General features: G+C 55.1%; 6 protein-coding genes across 6 annotated transcripts; 4 read left to right on the plus strand and 2 right to left on the minus strand.

Moving 5' to 3' along the window:
- Positions 1-62: 62 nt before the first annotated feature.
- POSPLADRAFT_1043644 (hypothetical protein) lies at positions 63-2,044 on the plus strand (the record flags this gene model as incomplete). Its single annotated transcript, XM_024478358.1, has 8 exons — positions 63-591; positions 644-879; positions 929-1,123; positions 1,174-1,288; positions 1,341-1,523; positions 1,584-1,711; positions 1,767-1,862; positions 1,916-2,044. The coding sequence occupies 8 exons, from the start codon at positions 63-65 to the stop codon at positions 2,042-2,044; spliced, it is 1,611 nt and encodes a 536-aa protein (XP_024342949.1).
- A 142-nt stretch (positions 2,045-2,186) lies between these two features.
- Positions 2,187-2,679, minus strand: POSPLADRAFT_1131934 (hypothetical protein; the record flags this gene model as incomplete). Its single annotated transcript, XM_024484150.1, has 3 exons — positions 2,187-2,369; positions 2,420-2,502; positions 2,565-2,679. Coding segments are annotated over 3 exons (381 nt in total), but the record flags the coding sequence as incomplete, so codon positions are not given.
- Positions 2,680-4,836: 2,157 nt separating this feature from the next.
- POSPLADRAFT_1133325 (hypothetical protein) lies at positions 4,837-6,721 on the minus strand (the record flags this gene model as incomplete). The annotated part of the gene is made up of 10 exons (XM_024484324.1): positions 4,837-4,939; positions 4,998-5,131; positions 5,270-5,440; positions 5,491-5,613; positions 5,671-5,817; positions 5,841-5,944; positions 6,003-6,177; positions 6,226-6,313; positions 6,364-6,368; positions 6,674-6,721. 10 exons carry the CDS (start codon positions 6,719-6,721, stop codon positions 4,837-4,839), a joined length of 1,098 nt encoding a protein of 365 aa, XP_024342951.1.
- Positions 6,722-11,522: 4,801 nt separating this feature from the next.
- On the plus strand, positions 11,523-13,947 carry POSPLADRAFT_1132681 (hypothetical protein; the record flags this gene model as incomplete). The annotated part of the gene is made up of 2 exons (XM_024484240.1): positions 11,523-11,611; positions 12,219-13,947. The coding sequence occupies 2 exons, from the start codon at positions 11,523-11,525 to the stop codon at positions 13,945-13,947; spliced, it is 1,818 nt and encodes a 605-aa protein (XP_024342952.1).
- Positions 13,948-14,373: 426 nt separating this feature from the next.
- Positions 14,374-15,136, plus strand: POSPLADRAFT_1133345 (hypothetical protein; the record flags this gene model as incomplete). The annotated part of the gene is made up of 2 exons (XM_024484328.1): positions 14,374-15,047; positions 15,079-15,136. 2 exons carry the CDS (start codon positions 14,374-14,376, stop codon positions 15,134-15,136), a joined length of 732 nt encoding a protein of 243 aa, XP_024342953.1.
- Positions 15,137-18,198: 3,062 nt separating this feature from the next.
- POSPLADRAFT_1107363 (hypothetical protein) lies at positions 18,199-19,244 on the plus strand (the record flags this gene model as incomplete). Its single annotated transcript, XM_024483307.1, has 3 exons — positions 18,199-18,257; positions 18,337-18,338; positions 18,367-19,244. Coding segments are annotated over 3 exons (939 nt in total), but the record flags the coding sequence as incomplete, so codon positions are not given.
- Between the last annotated feature and the right edge of the window lies 1 nt (position 19,245).

Raw genomic sequence — 19,245 nt, forward strand, 5'->3', positions numbered from 1 at the left:
ACTCGATCGAAATTCGGCGTCTGCGCGCTCGGCTGCTCACTGCTGTACACCGACGGACTACGATGGCCGCTCGTCCTCCTCCTGCCCGCCCTCACATCGGCCTCAACCCTTCTCATCGCTTTTCTTCATACGTGACTCCGGACTGGGCTGAAGATGATGCCTGGGACAGTGCCTCTGATTCTGAATCACCTAATGCATCGAGCTGGCACCAGTCTGCTAGCAAGCAGGGAGGATCCTCGTCCGGCACTGCTCCGAAACCTGTACCCAGACCCAAGCTGAACACATCGTCCTCGACACTCGCATTCTCCTATACCCACGTTAGTCATCCCAGCCCAAGCTCATATCCGAGCAGGCAGGAAGTCCAGCTTCCCAAGAACGGCTGGACTATTGTCAGAACGTCCACTGATCAGCGTGCGAGTATCGATGGCCGCGAGCCAGAGAGGGCAGTCGGAGGCGCGTATGACGATGTCGACGGTGATATGGTTGTTGGTGACCTCGAACCTGAAGTCGGACAGCCAGGTGCTGCGCCACACGCTAAACCCAGGCGAGACAAGGGCTCCGTCAGAGATGATGTTGAAGAGATCGTTAACGGTATACTTAGAGCATATCTGCGTGTCTGCGTCGACGTCTCATCCGCAGCCAGATCCACTACACCTCATTCGCCGTCTCCCACCGTCGAAAGGGCTTTCGACAGATAACGCCCAAGCTTCCACTGCGCGCACGGCGAAATTGGATCGAGAACGATCTATACGGACGAATAGGCGACAGAAATTCATTGACTGCGTTGCTTCTGAAGATGTGAGCATGGCGCAGCTACGGAAATTGGCATGGAACGGCGTGCCCAACGAGTTACGCCCAATAGCATGGCCCCTGCTACTTGTATGTTTTCATTACGTGGATGCTTCCATCAACTCTGATCATCGTCCAGGGATACCTGCCGTTACCTGCACATCTCCGAGTCTCTACGCTCGCTCGAAAGCGGCAAGAATACATAGACCTCGTAGAGCGGACCTTCGCGCGCAATCGGGAGGGGCTTGATCAGCAAATCTGGCACCAAATTGAGATAGATGTACCGCGCACGAGGCCTGGTGTACGACTCTGGATGCAAGCAGCGACCCAAAGAGTATAAGCCATATTTCATGCATTCACTTCTGCGCTGAGAATGACACGCAGAGTTTGGAACGGATTCTCTACGTATGGGCTTTGCGACATCCCGCAAGCGGCTACGTGCAAGGCATAAACGACCTTGCAACGCCGTTCTTTCAGGTCTTCCTGTCAGCATATATTGGTATGCCGCCGATGTGTTTGTATCTTCGATGTCTCATGTGCGCTGCGAGCAGATTCGGACCCGGAGGAGTTTGATCCAGGCCTGCTGCCACCGAACATCTTGAATGCTATCGAGGCGGACACGTTCTGGTGCCTCTCACGTCTCCTAGATGGTATTCAAGACAATTACATTGCGTCGCAGCCAGGCATTCACCGAAGCGTCAAGCGCATGGCTGAGCTTGTGGCTCGTATTGATGGTGCGATGACACTGCGCATCACGTTTGTCCGGATTTGGGACTCATACCGAGTCTGTGCAGCACCACTGGCGGCGCATCTCGAGGCAGAGAACGTCGAATTTATGCAATTTGCGTTCCGGTGGATGAATTGTCTGTTGATGCGTGAAATCAGCGTCCAAAATACCATTCGCATGTGGGATACTTACTTGGTGAGTGCGGCTCATCATGATGGAGCGACAAGATGCTGATACTCTGCACTGTCAGGCCGAAGGAACAGATGCATTTTCTCAGTTTCACCTTTACGTGTGCTCCGCATTTCTCGTCAAATGGAGCAAGAAATTGCGCGAGATGGATTTCCAGGCATGTTCTGGTTACATTTTGACTGTATTGCGGACTAATCGCGGAATGTACAGGGCATTATTATGTTCCTGCAGTCCCTTCCGACGCAAGGGTGGACGGATCACGATATCGAAATGCTCCTGAGCGAAGCATTCGTGCACTATTCGACATGGCACAACGCGCAAAGTCACTTTGGCAAGTAGCCGCAGCTCTTGCTGCTTTTCAATCTTTCGGATGCAACGTGTACGATGGCAGAGGGATCAAGTATTTATTAGCGTACATACGGTTCATACTGACTGCTGGTCCATGTGCATAGCAAAATACATGTGACGATAGCAGAACATATCATGGCTCGGATTTGCCGTGGACGAACTCAATCTCGTGGTCAAGGGCAGACTTGAGGTCCTTCGCTTGTTCCTCCGTCTTTGTCTTGATCCTGTATGGCGTCGACGTGCCCTCAGTGTGGCCAATGAACGAAACTACGTTCTTGGCAACTGTGACGTTCATTCCATGATAGAGCAGGAAATTCTGACAACGATGGGTCAGGCTGTGAACGACGGCAATGAGTGCGCACTTACAACCGTAATCTTGCCTGTGCTGCTATTTCTGAGGAGCATGCGTCGAGAGTCTGTCTCCTTGTGCTTCTTGAGGCGAAGCATGCCTACGTTAAAGCACATGCTCAATATGTCTGCAAGAATCACCATTTTAGGGCAGCCAGCTCACCTACACCCAGGTCCTTCCATTCGCTCTTGCCCTCATTCCTGACCATCTTGAACGCCTTGCTACGGATCTCGTGCATCGTCTCCTCGTTCTCCTCTCCCTCTCCTGCCTGGTCATGCACAGATGTAGCTATGAGGGGAGGCTGCGCCTCGTCCTCAGGAGCTTGGTCGGACGTGCTTTCGCTCGATTCCGAAGCTTTCACCGGCACCAAGCTTGTCTCTGCTTTGGACGGGGCAGCGAACGAGAAACCGGCAGACTTGCTCGAGGTTCCCTCCTCTGAGTCAGATGTTTTCGAGGTGGCGAAGCCGAACCCCACCGGATTGCCTATACTCCCGCTCTTGCTCCCGCTGCCGAAGCCGCCAAATGGATTCGACTTGCCGGGAGACGCTGTTCCAAAGGAAAGCCCGGAAGATGAGGGCTTCTCTGGGGTACCGAACGATGGGGTGCTTCCGAAGAGACTCGCGCCGGAGGAGGGTGTGCTGCTGAAGGCAAAGGCTGAGCCGCCGGCCTTCTCTTGCTCCTTCTCCGTGGCCGCGGGCTTGCCAAAGAAACTGGAAGGTGATGGTGACGATGAGGAACTGGGGAATGAAAACTTCGAAGGATCTGAGGGCTTAGTGGTGTCAGTTTTCCCGAATTCGAACGGTGACTCTGATGGTTTGCTCTCCGACGAGCTCGATGAGCTAAATGAGAAGGAGGACGAGGTAGACGACGAGCCGAACGACGGGCTCGATGCAAACGCGGACTTAGGCGCTGCTGATGCACCAGCCGTTGCGCCGGTATTTGAAGCGGAAAATATGAAACCGCCTGACGTTGTTGAGACTTTTGATTTGGCGTTGTCTGTTGCAGAAGAGGACGGAGCACTGGAGGTCGCGAGTGGCTTGAAGCCCGCAAAGCCGGACGGGGCTGTAGGCATAGCAAATGAAGATGACGGCACCGCTGCCTGAGAGCTGGACGATGACGACGACGACGACAAGGTCACTGCATTAGAGCTTGTTGACGGTCCAATTGCGCTAAGTGCCGTGCTCGCGCCACCGGAGGGACGCAGCTCTTTCAACTTCTCATCGTATGTGGTTTTCGCACCCACGCGCAGTGTTTTATACTTTTCCAAAATCCCAGCGACATCGACGAAAGGATCTGCTTCAATCGCCTTTGATATGGCCGAAAGCAGGGATTCGTTGAGCCCACGGAGAGCAACAAGGTAGGTAACCTCCGCTTGTGTTGCTTCATCAGTCGTATTCGCTTCCGTGTTGGCGGTCGGCGACGGCATCACCTGGGTACTTAAGTTGGTAGAGCTCCCAGAGGATGACGGGCCCAAGAATGATGCGAATGTTTTCGTGGCGGCCGAGGCCGTAGGCGCTACTGAGACCCCGTTAGAGGTTGTGGACGAGGGAGAGCTGAACAGCCCGGAGCCTGACGAAGAAGAGGGGTTGAACAATGAGAAGCCATTGCTTGCGGAAGTGGTCGGGGCGGCCGTTGATTTTGGGACTGAGGGCGCGGTGAAGGCGAATGGCGTCGCGCTGGAGGAAGGCGCGCCGAAGCCACTAAAGCCAGAAAATTTGGGAACGCCTGGTGTCTACAGGTTCTCAGCATAACAGCACACCTATGAGTGACTGCAATACACACCTCGGGTGAGGGCGCAGGCTGCACAGGGCGTTCAACAGGTGGTGGTACCGGGGCATTTGCGGCGGCGCTCGCTAACGAACGCTTGGGCAAGCCTCTCATCCTACAGAGTCTCGTAAGTAGTCGCCTCGTTTGACAATCAATGACACGTACGGTCTCCTCGCCAATTCAGCATCGTCCGCCTTCCTGAATCCTTGAGCACCTTCGACCTCCTGAGACCAATTCTCGTGTTAGACGGTCAAAAGGGCAACGAACAGTGGGCTGACCTCAATGTCGTCGTTTTCATCTGCATCGTCCTTCGTGAGTTGTCTTTCTGCGCCGCGTTTCATGGTGATGAGTGAGAGTCCGAGTCGGCAGCAGCCACAATTTGGGGAACGAGGTGAACTGGAGAGTGGCTCATGTAAGGACGTGTAAGCGCTCACTATTGTTGGTCCGATCTCAAGCGAAGCGGATTGGCTCTACTTAAATTAGACAACCTAAGTTAGGGTTGGATCGGCTGACTGCGTAGCTATTCTCATTGTTGGAGGATGATGGGAAGAGTAAGTTTTTATAGGGTGGAGTGAAATACAACAATGCAAGACTGTAAGAAAAGTGCTGGTGGTGCTATGCTACAGTAGTCGTGTGCTTCCTTCACGCTGGAGAACAATCACCCATTTCAACCCGCAAAGTAATAAGCAGGGCCAGCAACGACATGCTGATTAATGAAGCTCAAATTGGCCGGCGTAACGTATGGGTCCGAATCCGTGATCACGACAAAGCTATCGCAAAACGGGTGAGTATTCGGAAAAGCGAAAACGGAGCCACACGAGCACGTACATCGTGCCATTGATAGTCGAGAAGGTGTTGTTGCCATAGATTTCACCACCAGGCTGTGTCGTGTAAGCGGTGTGTCCACTGACATTCGTCAGTGGCGTGTACGTCGTGTTGAGCTGGGAGATCCAGGCCGCGAACTGTGCATGAGAGCAGAGAGATCAGTACTAGCGTTCTTCACACGCAAACAGACGTTTGTGGAGTAGTGGAGTGCGAGTCGAGATAGGCATTGCGAAGAGCAATGTACGGAGATAGAAGCGAGAGAAGAGACGACCCACCTTCGGCTCGCCCGCGGTGGTATTAGTGGTGTACGAGTTGTTTGGTCCTACGGACTTCCCGGGAGATTCCCACGAAAGAGAGATATTTTGCCCAGGACTAGTGAATGCGGTGTGATTCTGCGTGATGGCAGGGAACGAGGCGTTGGTCAATTCTGTGATGTTCGGAGTGTTCTGCGTACGTAAATATTAGCCCACGTAGAATATGGATTGTGCAGACTTACTGTGATATTCAGCGCAGGAAAATTTTGCCATTCTATGCGGGCATTCTCTGCAGGACATGATATAATGTACGGAGCCATCAATGTCCACTGCATGCTTTGTGTGATGGCAGTCGTAAACCAGAACTGCAAGATCACATGTTAACATACCTTCAACTAGCAAGGAAGATGGTGAAAACGCACTGGCATTGCGAACAATCCCTGAAACTGCCTGAATATCATCTCCTGGCGTGCCTCGGTAGTGATGGCCTCCAGTACAAGCTGCGCTGAGGCGCGCGAGTCCAGATGCTCAAGGAATCCGTACGTGCCGGCCTCGCCGAAGCGGGTAACCTATTACTAATTTAGAAAGCGACGAGGTAATTTAGTAAGGGCAGACTCCCAAACTCATTGAACTGAATAAATTCGTGGACCGTTTGGAATGGATACGAGTAGTTGCATGACTTGGACGCGTTGTTTGCTGCCGATGCAAGGTGAGCGCCCTGTTTCCGTGAAGGTCCCGGTGCAGCAACACTTACGCCCGAGCATGTTGGAGATCAGCGTCGCATGCCCCACCTCCTGATCAGCCATGAACTCGATCAGATATCGGTCGGCCGCTGTGATGTTGGCGTCTTCGAATTCTTGCACAGAGAATCGAGCAAGACCATGGTGGAATAAGTCCAACTCAATAAGTTCTTGATTGAGTGCGAGATTCTACGTATTGCTAAGCGGTCTGTACTCATAGGGGTAATCAATACTCACCAGAGATTGATAGTCAAAGTCGCTCAGTGGCTGATACACAGGAGGGGATGAATTCGTTAACAGTCCGCCCGCTGGCGTATACGGCAGGCTTGCAGAGAGCGCAGATGGGACGAGAGCACAGGCCACAAACAGAAGAACTGAGCCTCGCATCGCGATGGATGAGCGGGGAGAAATTCCTAATTGACCCAACCCGATGCTTCACAAGCCGTACAAGTACCCCTCACGCTGGATGGCGCACTCCGTTCCCTCCGACGGGAGAGCGGGTCATGACGTCGACATATGACACCTAAGATGACGGGGAGGACCTGCGGCAAGCGAAGGACCACGGCTCGGCTCGGGCGCATGCGGAGGCAAAGCTTTGGTTACTTCAGCAAATGTTGGTCCGATGACAAGGGTAAACATGTGCGCCACAGGCCTCCTGTGAGGATGAGCAAGCAGCCCTAGCCACAAGCAGAGAATATCGGAGGGGCAGATTTCGGTATTTCGAATGGGTCATGGCGGAAAACCCTAGTTCCACTCGTGATGGCGGCCGCTGATCCAGAAGCCCGACCGCCAGCTACCAGCGGGAGCAACCGAGTCCTCGCCAGACGGCTGGTAGCTACCATATGTCATCCCGCCTGAACCCGCATGGCCTGGCCGAACGAGACTCCTCGGAGTATTCGCAAATTTGTGCGATTACACACTTAATTACAACTGCATCATGTGATTGATTCAGCCTCAATGTTACGGTGGAACGGTTATACACTTACGAGACATGAGTCGGCGGGATGAACGCAGGAGTGGTGCCAACTTCGCTGTGCCGACCCCACGTTAGCGGCGGTGAGAGGCGCCAAAGCTCGATCGATCGACCATTGCCGGCGGCTGCCAGCTTGCCACAGGAGCTGCCTGCCACGGTCTTGAGCATTACATACGGCAATATCCATTCCGCGATGAAATATCTAGCCTTACGTGGATCTTGTCTACCACGTATGGCCGTATTATCGCCACCATGGCAAACATGTGTGCCGACCGGGCTCGTTGTAGTCGGTCGCTAACCACATCAGCAAAACCGGATCCATCATGCAATCTATTACATGACGACACAATCAATGTAATTGAGTGCCATAATTGTACATGAGAGATATGCGATTATCGAGGCAAGTCCGCTTTGGCAATTTCTCAATCCATTGCAATAGGTACAATATTGGTGGCTGTTGGCAAGATGTACATTTCTTGCATCACCTGGCATGAATGTACCACCATTATCTTCCTACACATGATATTATAATGTTACACTTTAATGGTGAATGTGTCACGAGTTGGCATGGCGTCTAGCCGTTTTTTAATTTTTCCTTTTCGCGGGCTCGAACCCGCGACCTCTGTACTACCTGCCTGATACGGACACATCATATCTACTGTACGATTAGATTAGATAAGATGGCAGTGCGCGGCACAGCTCGGGCTCCGCTGACACAGCCTCTCTGACTCACCGGCCCCCGGGGCCGCGTCAGCATGCTGCGCACGGACCAGCTGCGCACGGACCAATGCGCACAGCCTGCCCTTATCTCCCCATGTATATAAGCCGGCCTCTGCTGCCCTAGGGACCTCAGTTTTGACCTCTTGTCCCTAGGTCAGTAAGCTCCTTTGTATCCTTTACTTACCCTTGCTAACTAATACATTTCTTGTCCCTAGCCTTAGGTTTGAGCATAGCTCACCATCGCTTCGGTGAGACTTAGTCGGACGCCCCCAGCATTTGGTTTTCCCCTGTCGCTCGACCCTAAGTGTCGCGACTTGAGGTCAAGCGACTAGAGAAAACCTGAAGGCTAGGGGCGTCCGACTAAGTCTCACCGAAGCGATGGTGAGCTATGCTCAAACCTAAGGCTAGGGACAAGAAATGTATTAGTTAGCAAGGGTAAGTAAAGGATACAAAGGAGCTTACTGACCTAGGGACAAGAGGTCGAAACTGAGGTCCCTAGGGCAGCAGAGGCCGGCTTATATACATGGGGAGATAAGGGCAGGCTGTGCGCATTGGTCCGTGCGCAGCTGGTCCATGCGCAGCATGCTGACGCGGCTCCGGGGGCCGGTGAGTCAGAGAGGCTGTGTCAGCGGGGCCCGAGCTGTGCCGTGCACTGCCGCCCCATCTAATCTAATCGTACAGTAGATAGTGACGCGTCCATATCAGGCAGGTAGTACAGAGGTCGCGGGTTCGAGCCCGCGAAAAGGAAAAAATTAAAAAATGGCTAGACGCTGTGCCAACTCGTGACATTACCCCCCCCTCAATGGCGCATGACCTCATGCAAGGCGCCCTTGCCCATCTCCCACCCGGAGTGGCAGCATGCTTCAGTCAGCGGCGAAGGCATCGGCTGAAAGTTGAGACCACCAAAGGTAGCAGCATTGAGTCGACGAGGGGCGTTTGGATTCTTCCGGTGGAAGTCGGCTATGAGGGCCGGCGCATTGGTAACGTTGCGCGCCGGTTCCCATGATGTATGCGAGTCGTCATAACCCTTCCACTTGACGAGATACTGTAGCTGACGCCGGAAGATCCGCGAATCCTTGATCCGCTCAACTTCGTACTCCTCGTCGCCCTCAACTTCAATCGCAGGCGGCTCCTCCGGCTCCCGGCCCGGGATATCGCTACACGTGTACTTGCTGAGCAAGGAGACATGGAATACTGGGTGCACCGGCACCGACTTTGGCAGGACTAATTCATAATCCAGGTCTCCGAGCTTTCGCCGCACGGCATAAGGTCCAAGGCGCTTGGGACTGAGCTTCTTGCTCGGCTGTTTCAGCTTAAGGTTCCGGGCATCAAGCCAGACCTTGTCCCCCGGCGCAAAGACCGGTGCCTCCTGCACATGCTTGTCATAGTACACTTTCATGCGCTCGGCTGACAGCTCGAGCGCAGAGCGCGTATCGTCGCGAATCTCCTTTAGGATCTTGAGCCGATCAGCGGCCGCAGGCATCACAGACATCGGATTGATCCGCACTTGGATCTCAGGATTGTACCCTTGATGCAGGAAGAATGGGGAGTGCCCGGTTGCGGAGTGAACTCGGTTGTTCAGGGCGAATTCTGCGAGCGGCAATTGCTTTGCCCAATCATCCTGACTGTGGCTTGTGAAAGCACACAGGTACTGCTCGATCTCCTGATTCCAGCGCTCGGTCTGGCCATCTGTCTGGGGGTGGAACACTGTGGACAGCACCGGCTCGATCCCAAGTCCCTTGTACACCGCATGGAGATACTTTGAAGTGAACTGGGGACCTCGGTCTGATATGACCTTGGCCGGGGCCCCATGATGCTTGAACACATCGCGGATGTACAGGTCTGCCGCTCCTTCTGCCGTCAGGGTCTCATGACAGGCCGAGAAGTGGACCTGCTTGGTAAAGCGGTCAGCGGTAACCAGGATCGAGTCAAACCCATCAGACTTCGGCAAGCCAATGATCATATCGGTCGTGATGATCTGCCACGGGCGTTCGGGGATCTCATTCGGCTTCAGCAGACCCTGGGGTTTGGCTGGGAATGTCTTGGTATGGTTGCACACGTCACAGGTGCTTACGTACTCGTTGACGAATTTGGACATCCCAGGCCACCAGTAATTCCGCGACACGAGCTCTAGTGTTTTGGCACGACCACCATGACCGGCGATCGGCGAGTTGTGGTGGATCTTGACTATATCCCGCCGGAGCTCCGCATTCTTTGGGACGTACACGCACCCGCGGAACAGCAGGAGCCCTTGTTCGGCATTCCACTCCTCAAAACCCCTTTGCAGCTGGGGCGGCCCGAGGTCCTGTACCTTTTCAAGGGCCTCGGCCACCTCCCGATCCTTCTCCGAACATTCCCTGATGCGCTTCAGAAGCGACTGATCGGCTGTCACCGAGGCATGACCGCGCCTGGCGGAGGCGATGCGGAAGTGCTCTGGCTTGAGAACCACCTGATCGGTGTTATCATCCTCATCGCCGATCTGATGGTCTGATCGTCGCGACAGGGCATCAGCCTTTCCATTCGACATTCCGGCCTTGTGCGTGATGCGGAAGTCAAAGCGAGCCAGGAATAGCGACCATCGCGCTTGACGACGCGTGAGGTGCTGGGACGTGCGCCAATATTCGAGGTTTTTATGATTGGTTACGATCTCAAACTGATTGGGTAACCCCTCGAGATAGTGGCGCCAATCGTCTAGCGCCTCAATGATCGCGAGCATCTCCTTATCGTAGATCTCGTAGTTCCGCTGCGCCGGATCCATCGCATGTGATCTGAAGGCGATGGGATGCCATTTGCTGTCATCCTGCTTCTGCATCAACACGCCGCCAGTGGCGTACCCCGAGGCGTCAACCTCAATGCGCGTCTCCTGATTAGGGTTGTACAGTGCCAAGACTGGAGTCGTCGCGAAGAGCCGCTTGAGCTCATCGAAGGCGTGTTGTTCTTCTTCGCCCCAATGCCATGGGTCGTTCCCTGTGAGTCGGTCGAGTGGTCACGAGATCTTAGCGAAGTCCTTAATGAAGCGGCGGTAGAAGTTGGAGAACCCCCGGAACTTCTGAACGTCTTTCTTGTTCCGGGGTACCGGCCACTCATTGATTCCTTTCAGCTTCGCAGGATCCATCGCCACCTCATTGCCACCGAACACATAGCCGACGTAGTTGACCTTGGGAACATCCCATTCGCATTTCTCAGGCTTCAGGAATAGATCATTGTCCTGAAGGCGACGAAGAACCTCGCGTGTGACCTTCTCGTGCTCCTCCTTGTTGGTGGAGAAGATGAGTATATCGTCCAGGTACACAAGGATCTTGCCGCCGACGATGAGATCGTGGAAGATCTCGTTCATCATCGCCTGGAAAGTCGCGGGGGAGTTGGTGAGACCAAAGAACATCACCAAAGGCTCGTACAACCCTCGGTTAGTCACGAAGGCCGCCTTCCATTCATCACCGGCCTTGATTCGGACGTTATTGTATCCCCATCAGACGTCGAACTTTGTGAAGAGCGTAGCGCCGCGGAGCTTATCCACCATCTCGGCAATCAACGGTGATAGGCGCCAAGCCCCTCTGGGCCCCGATTCACCTCTTTTCGGCACTCGCATCCCGCCCGGCACTTCGACTCAGTCTCCCAACACTTCGATTTCGCCTTCGATGCTCTTCGACACCTTCGACGGTGCGCGACGCTTACTCAAAGCTCGGCACGGTCTTCCCGATGCCTCGTGCGTAGATCTCAGAACGTCTTCCATATTCGGCGAACAATAGGGCCACTTGACGCCGCTCGGCCAAGCGCGCGCTTCGCTCCAAGCCACACCGAAGTAGCCGGTCTTTCCCGATTAGGTATCGAACCTCGCGGCATGCCTTCACGACGGCTACCGGTCCGAAGTGGCCATATGTTGCTCTTCATCTCCACGTTCAGCATGACGTCACTCTACCGATGGACTTGGTATGTGCCTCTCGGTGAGGCAGGTTCTTGAGGAACAATGCAAAGCCCCTTGTACTCGTATGCCACTCTCGAATAGTCGTAGCGTCCTGTGTAGTATAAAATTGGTCGTACTTCTCTCCAAAAATACAAGATCCGTTCCCCCCCTCGAGTTCAGAGCTCATAAGTCGAGTTCGCCCTGCGTCTACGTCCTCAACTGCGTCACTTTGTTCCTCACTGCGTAACCTCGAAACCTCGTCCACTACGTTCACTCGTCGATACCATCTCGACGAACCTTTCGACTTCGACTATTGTCAAAGAACTGCATTGCACCTCGAACCGCGTCCTAGTTAAGTCCCCACCTATCGAATCGTGTCCCTTCTCTCTACAATACGTCGAAGAGCTCTGCCGAGCTTCGATCGTCGCTAACTTTCCACAGCCTCCGAGTAGCTTCGACGACGTGTCGAAGCCACCTCGTACCTTCCCTAGCGTTCGTAGCCTTTTCCGAAGGCGTTTCTTGTGTTCACTCGAACCGCGGGACACCTTGCTGCTAACTCCCCTCTCATTAGACTATAATCCGTCTCTCTAGTCCCTTTAGGTCGCACCCAGATTAGGGGTTAGGGTTTCGTAGGTCGTATCATTTCTGGAGCCCACCGCGAGGGGATTTCAGGCAAGAATTCGCTGCTTTCGGGTTTCCGAAAATGTCTCCAGTAGTCACCCGCTCGCAAGCGCGTGAGGCTGCTAGCCGCAGCACCGCTGAGAACCTCGACAGCTCCTCTAAAACACAATCGACTCCCTCTCCAACAATTCCCAGTGACTTCGACCGCGACGAAGAAGACGAGATAGACCAAGAACTCCGGGACGACTTCGACGAAGAACCAATCCCTTCGACCGCCGAAGAACGCACTTCGTCCCCCGAGCTTCTAGGCCTCACTACTTCCGACTACAACTTTTCGACTCCTGATCTTTTTGAACGATCCAGTTCTTCACCCGAACCCGAGGATCCCATCCCAGCTACTTCGAATCTCGTACTTCCGACTCCGTCTTCTTTTCGCGCCCATGCTCAGCCACCCATCGCATCCTCTTCGCGACTTTCAGTCATACCTTCATCCGACCTGGCACCTCCGCCACTATTAGCACCTTCGAACGCAGCTTCGAACTCCAACCCCGCACCGCCCGCACCTACGATTCCTTCCACTACTACCTCGTCCTCTTCGAGCCCAGCTCCTATCAACACTACGAACATGAGCCAGAACACGAACACACCATTGATGCCCCCGCGCGGTCATTCGACGGCACCAAGCTTCGACCCGTCGGAAGTCCATTCGCTTCGGCGTTACTTCCAGGACCTCGAAGCATTGTTCACCCAGTGTCAGATTACCGACGAAGCAGCCAAGAAACAGTGGGCCGTTCGGTACCCTTCGATCGACGTCGCCGACTTGTGGGAAACCATCGAGTCCTTCATTGACGTAGCCAAGAGCTACAATGACTGGAAAGCCGACGTACGAGCACTCTATCCTGGCGCCGACGATACAAGAAAGTGGTCGCTGGCGGACATGGACCAGCTCATCGGAGAACGCGCCCGTATCGGGATTCACAACGCGGCAGACCTAGGCTGCTATTACCGCGACTTCATGGCCATTACGAAACATCTCATCGCACAGCACCGGCTCTCCACTATCGAGCAAAGTCGCGCATTTCTTCGAGGATTCCAGCCAGCGTTGCTCACATGGCTCGAGACCCGACTGCATCTCAAGCATCCCGATCACTACGCCGACGACCCGTACACCATGGCAGAGATTCACGCGGCGGCTACGTTCATCTTACACGGTACATCGAGCACACCTACGACAGCGGCTAACCAAGCTACCGCTTCGACGTCGAACACTTCGACAACGGTGCCCCCCGGGATGATCAAAACCAAAGACATCTCGATGATCATCGAAAGCCTGTCGAGAACGATCGCAACACTCATTCAGCCGACGACACACGCTACGCACAACCACGCCCCCGCACCGAGACAACAAGCTGCTGTCCACGTCCACGAGAACAGCGGAGTTGAACAGACGTGCCACTACTGCGGCAATCGTGGCTGCAGGGTAGGCACCTGCGAGTTCGCGGAGATCGACATCCAGGATGGCAAGTGCAAGCGTAACACCGAAGGAAAGATTGTCCTTCCAAACGGAAGCTTCTGCCCCCGCACTATCCCTGGTCTCACGATACGGGATCGAATCTACGAGTGGCATAGAAGAAATCCCGCAGCACCTGCCGCTCCGATGATGCTCTTCGAGATCGACGATCACTCGACTATGCAGACCTTCACGCTCAACACCAGCAGCAGGATTGAGGCGCTCGAGTGAGAACTCCTTCAGCTTCGGAAGCGCAGGGAGGTCTTCGACGGCGTCGAGATTCTACAGCGGAAGAAGCCCACGACGCCAGTCGTCACGAGAAGCGCGGAAGCCTCTGGCTCTGGTACATCGAAAGGAGTGGCGGCACCCTCGAGCACTTCGATAAGCACGGCTCCGCCTCCAACGATACCAGCAGCATCGCCCGTGCCGCCTTCGCCGCCTGTGCAATCCACGTCTCAACCTATCGCTACATCCGCTCCCCCAGCACCACCAGTACACCCCTTTGCAAACGCGCGCAACGCAACCTATGCCCCACCGAACGTTCGAAACTTCGCAACTCCGCCAAAGCCCTCGAACGACAAGGGCAAGGAACCAGCATACAAGACCATCGTCCCCGTTATCCAGCCGAAGCTCGCCGAAGAGATCTTCCAGCGTTCGATGAAGTCGCCGTTCGTCACGCTGACCCCAGAAGAGTTGCTGTCAATCGCGCCCGACGTTCGAAACAAGTACCGCGACGCCGTCACCCCTAAGCGAGTCTCGACGGAACCCGTCGCGTCGGCCCACATCGTAGAAATCAGCGCCGACGACGTCACGGCCGTCAACCAGCTCTCGTGTTCAGGTGCAACGTTGGAACCCGGTGCTACAATCGTCCCCGACCCATATGAAACCTATCTGAAGCACATCCCGCACGGCGAGCACCCCGCAGAATTCACCGTCGCCCGTGATTCGAACGCGATTCGTTCGATCATCGCGTTGGTCGACAACAAAGAGCAGATCGAATGCATCGTCGACCCCGGTTCGCAGATCGTCGCCATGTCGGAAGAGGTCTGTCTCGGCCTCAACCTCCTCTTCGATCCTACTATCCAGCTGAACATGCAATCGGCGAACGGCGAGGTGGACCGATCGCTGGGACTCATTCGAAATGTTCCCTTCCGCATCGGTGAGATCGTATTGTATCTTCAGGCTCACGTCATTCGAAACGCAGCATACGACATTCTCCTCGGCCGACCCTTCGATGTGCTCACGCAGAGCGTCGTCAAGAACTTCGCCGACGAGAACCAGACCATTACGATCCTCTGTCCGAACACCGGCGAAACCGTCACGATTCCGACGTACGCGCGAGGAAGATCGCGAAGCCGGCAGCATCCTCTCGGGTGTCGCAAATCGCATTTTCTCGCTTCGAGGAATTGATTCCCCATGATCAAGGAGAAGCCGCGCTAGTCATCGACTACGATGGGGTAAACCCGAGTATTTCCTTCATCTCTCCTATTGATTCCTCGATTCCGAACGCTGTTTCATCGCTATACCTCTCCGCATGCACCTCCGTTTCATCATATTTGCAGTCTCTTTACGTTTCGGACAGTACAGCTTCTAATGCCGCCCCGTCGAACGCTTCGACATGGGCTTCGACTCTTCTATTTTCAGCTCCGTTCGCTTCGACTCCGCCGGCTCCCGTTCCGACGAAGTCCATCTCACAGCTTTCTAACTCGATTCTTCCCTTTCCTTCGACGACATCGACTTCTACCCCTTCAATGCACAAGATCCTCGCCGCGACAAAGAAGAAATACAAGCCTGTCGCTCTCAAAACCCGACCCGTCCTTGGTGCCGTCCCCGAACAATTTCGAATACTTCGAGACATCAAGGGCGACCCTCTATCCATCATGCCTAAGCTTTCGACCGACCCTCTGCCGTTCAAACCTACCGGTCGGTACACCCGCGAACGCTTCGAAGCAACCGAGAAGCTTCACGACGGCGACTTCCTACTTCCCGAAGAACGTCGAGTCCTCCACCACTTCATGTGCCTGCACAATGAAGCCTTCGCATGGACCGACGACGAGCGCGGATGCTTCAAGCCCGAGTACTTCCCCCCCATCGATTTCCCTGTCGTTCCTCACACGCCCTGGGTGCAGAAGAATATCCCCATTCCGCCCGGGATCTACAACGAAGTCTGCGTGGTGATCAAGCGAAAGATCGCCGCCGGAGTCTACGAGCCATCGAACTCATCGTATCGATCGCGGTGGTTCTGTGTCGTCAAGAAGGACGGTAAATCTCTTCGACTCATCCATTCCCTCGAGCCCCTCAATGCAGTTACGATCCAACATTCTGGTGTACCGCCGACACCCGAATACCTCGCAGAACAATTCGGAGGAAGACCATGTGGCGGCATGCTCGACCTCTATGTCGGCTACGACGAACGACTCATCGCTGAGTCTTCGAGAGACCTAACGACGTTCCAGACACCCTACGGAGCCATGCGCCTAGTCACACTCCCGATGGGTTGGACGAACTCAGTCCCAATCTTCCACGACGACGTCACCTACATCCTGCAGCCCGAGATTCCGCACGTTACGGTGCCCTACGTCGACGACGTTCCCGTCAAGGGTCCCGAATCCGACTATGACGACGAGCGACTCCCTTCGAACCCCGGCATTCGACGCTTCGTATGGGAGCATTTCGAGAACATGAACCGCGTGGTCACTCGAATGCGCTACGCCGGAGGTACCTTCTCTGGAGTCAAGAGCGTCCTCATCGCTCGAGAAATTATGGTGGTCGGACATCGCTGCACTCCTCACAGACGCCTCTCTGACGACTCTCGCGTCACTGCGATACGCAACTGGGGTCCATGCGCTACTCTATCCGACGTTCGAGCGTTCCTCGGGACCATCGGCGTCGTTCGTATCTTCATCCGTAATTTCGCTCACTGCGCCGACGCGCTCATACGCCTCACGCGGAAGGACGTCGAGTTCGAGTTTGGTCCGGAGCAAATCGCGGCGCAGGAAGACCTCAAGGACGCACTACTCTCATCCCCCACCCTCCGAGCCATCAATTATGAGTCCCCCTCCCCCGTCATCCTTGCAGTCGACACATCATTCATCGCCGTCGGATATCACCTCTGCCAGTGCGATGAAGCCAACACGCGAGTCCGTTACTACAGCAGGTTCGGCTCGATCACACTCAACAATCGCGAACGAAGGTTTTCGCAGCCGAAGCTCGAGATCTACGGCCTGTTCCGCGCACTACGATCCCTTCGACTCTACCTGATCGGCGTTCGGAACCTCATTGTCGAAGTCGATGCTTGGTACATCAAGGGTATGCTGAAGAATCCGGACATAGCCCCAAGCGCGAGTATCAACCGATGGATCGTCTCGATTCTCACATTTCATTTCACGCTCGTCCACGTCCCCGGTACAATGCACGGCCCCGACGGTCTCTCTCGACGCACAGCTCAACCTGGTGATGTCATCGAAGACGAGGTCGATGAAGAGTTCGACGATTGGATCGACCAGATGCATTCTTTCGTTCACCAGATTCAGCCCCTCCCGTCCGTCCCTTCGCTTGCCGTCTTCACCAGTGACAGAGCCGAGGACGGCTCGGATTTCAATAGGGAGGAGGATAGCTACGAGCTAGTGCCTCGATCGGAGCAAGCGCAACTCGCAGACGCAAAGCTCGACGACGTGCTCGAATTTCATCGAACGTTAGCAAAGCCCGACGGCATCTCCGAAAGCGTTTACGAAGGGTTCATCAAGTACTGCATGCAATTCTTCCTCGACAACGACACCCTCTGGCGCAAGGACAGTCACGGAGCACACAAGCTAGTCGTCAAGCCCGGCGATCGCCTTCGAATACTTCGAGTGTCACGAGTTGGTACGGCGCCTAGCCGTTTTTTAATTTTTCCTTTTCGCGGGCTCGAACCCGCGACCTCTGTACTACCTGCCTGATATGGACGCGTCACTATCTACTGTACGATTAGATTAGATGGGGCGGCAGCGCACGGCACAGCTCGGGCCCCGCTGACACAGCCGCTCTGACTCACTGGCCCCCGGGGCCGCGTCGGCATGCTGCGCACAGACCAGCTGCACACGGACCAACGTGCACAGCCTGCCCTAATCTCCCCATGTATATAAGCCGGCCTCTGCTGCCCTAGGGACCTCAGTTTCGACCTCTTGTCCCTAGGTCAGTAAGCTCCCCTTTGTATTCCTTTCTTACTTAACTAACTAATATACTATCTTGTCCCTAGCCTTAGGTTTGAGCGCTGCTCACCATCGCTTCGGTGAGATTTAGTCGGACGCCCCCAGCTTTCAGATCTTCCCCTGTCACTTGACCTCAAGTCGCGACATTAGGTCGAAACTCTCCACAGCTGCCGGCGTCCCTCGGGACTCCCACAAACTCACATTCACTTCCTATAGGTTGGGTGGTGCGCACCCTTACTGTACCCTACGATACCTAGATAGCGTACTATACATCGCCACCACTTAGGGAACGAACTCTTCAGTACCTGCACTTCAGTGGGCGGTACTTGTCCTCACGGACGCGTGGCTTAGGTTCCTGCTGCATACTAGCCAAAAGCAGTACTGGGCCCCACGTGAACTGCGAACCCTAGTGTTACCTCGGGCGCCGTAGGTGTAAGCTAGCTAGCACGGCCTTTCGTAGCACGCGCACCTCCCCTTCCTCCCCCCATCAACGTGGCTGACGAATTCTTCGATTGCTCTCGACTTGAGCACGCCTTCGACACCCAGGAGCAGGTCGACGTCTCTCGTGACGACCCAAACAGCAGCGGAGACAGAGCTCCTTTCTTCATCTGTGATTGGCAACCGTGCCCTAATCGCACTCCACGGTCCATCACTGTTGACGAAGGACACTTCGTACCAATCCGACGAGTCCAACACCCCAGTGGCCCTGCACTCCAATACGCTGGCACCTCGAGATCCACATCTCGCCACGTCACTCCCGTCCCATCCCGACCTGCCTCGCCAGGCACCCGCATCCCCCAACCTGTCGCCAGTACAGGTCAAGCGCAAGGAGATCCCCATCTCCCTCGAGGAACTGAGGCAGTCACACAGCCTACAGCAACCCCTCAAGCGATCCCCCAGCCCTCCTTGGGGCCGCGGTTGGAAAGGCCTCCCAAGACCGAGCCCCGCGACACTCCGCCGCATTCTTGGGCCAGCTCGTCGTCAGCGGTCACCGCCTCGACTTCAGTCCCTGTCCTACGTCACCCCGCCTCCGGGCTTCCTCAACTGACTTCACCGCCGTCGCCGCCGCGAGGCCGCTCAAGCACTCGTTCCTCGAGAAGTCCGCCCGGCGGACAGTCACAACAGTCGCCTTCGTCCGCGGGCAGTCCTTCGTCCCCCTCGTCGCCGATAATGTCCTCTCCCGCTGCCGTCCCTGATAAGGAGACGTTGAAGCTCCTCCTCCCGCTCCGATACGATGGGAAGTCGGTGATCGAATGCAACCGCTTCATCTCGCAGTTGCTCATCTACTGGACGATCAACACGGCCCTCTCTTCCCTCGAGCTGAAGATCCAGGTTGCCC

This window comes from Postia placenta (assembly GCF_002117355.1).
Source record: "Postia placenta MAD-698-R-SB12 unplaced genomic scaffold POSPLAscaffold_2, whole genome shotgun sequence".
NCBI classification, from domain to species: Eukaryota; Fungi; Basidiomycota; class Agaricomycetes; order Polyporales; family Adustoporiaceae; genus Rhodonia; species Rhodonia placenta.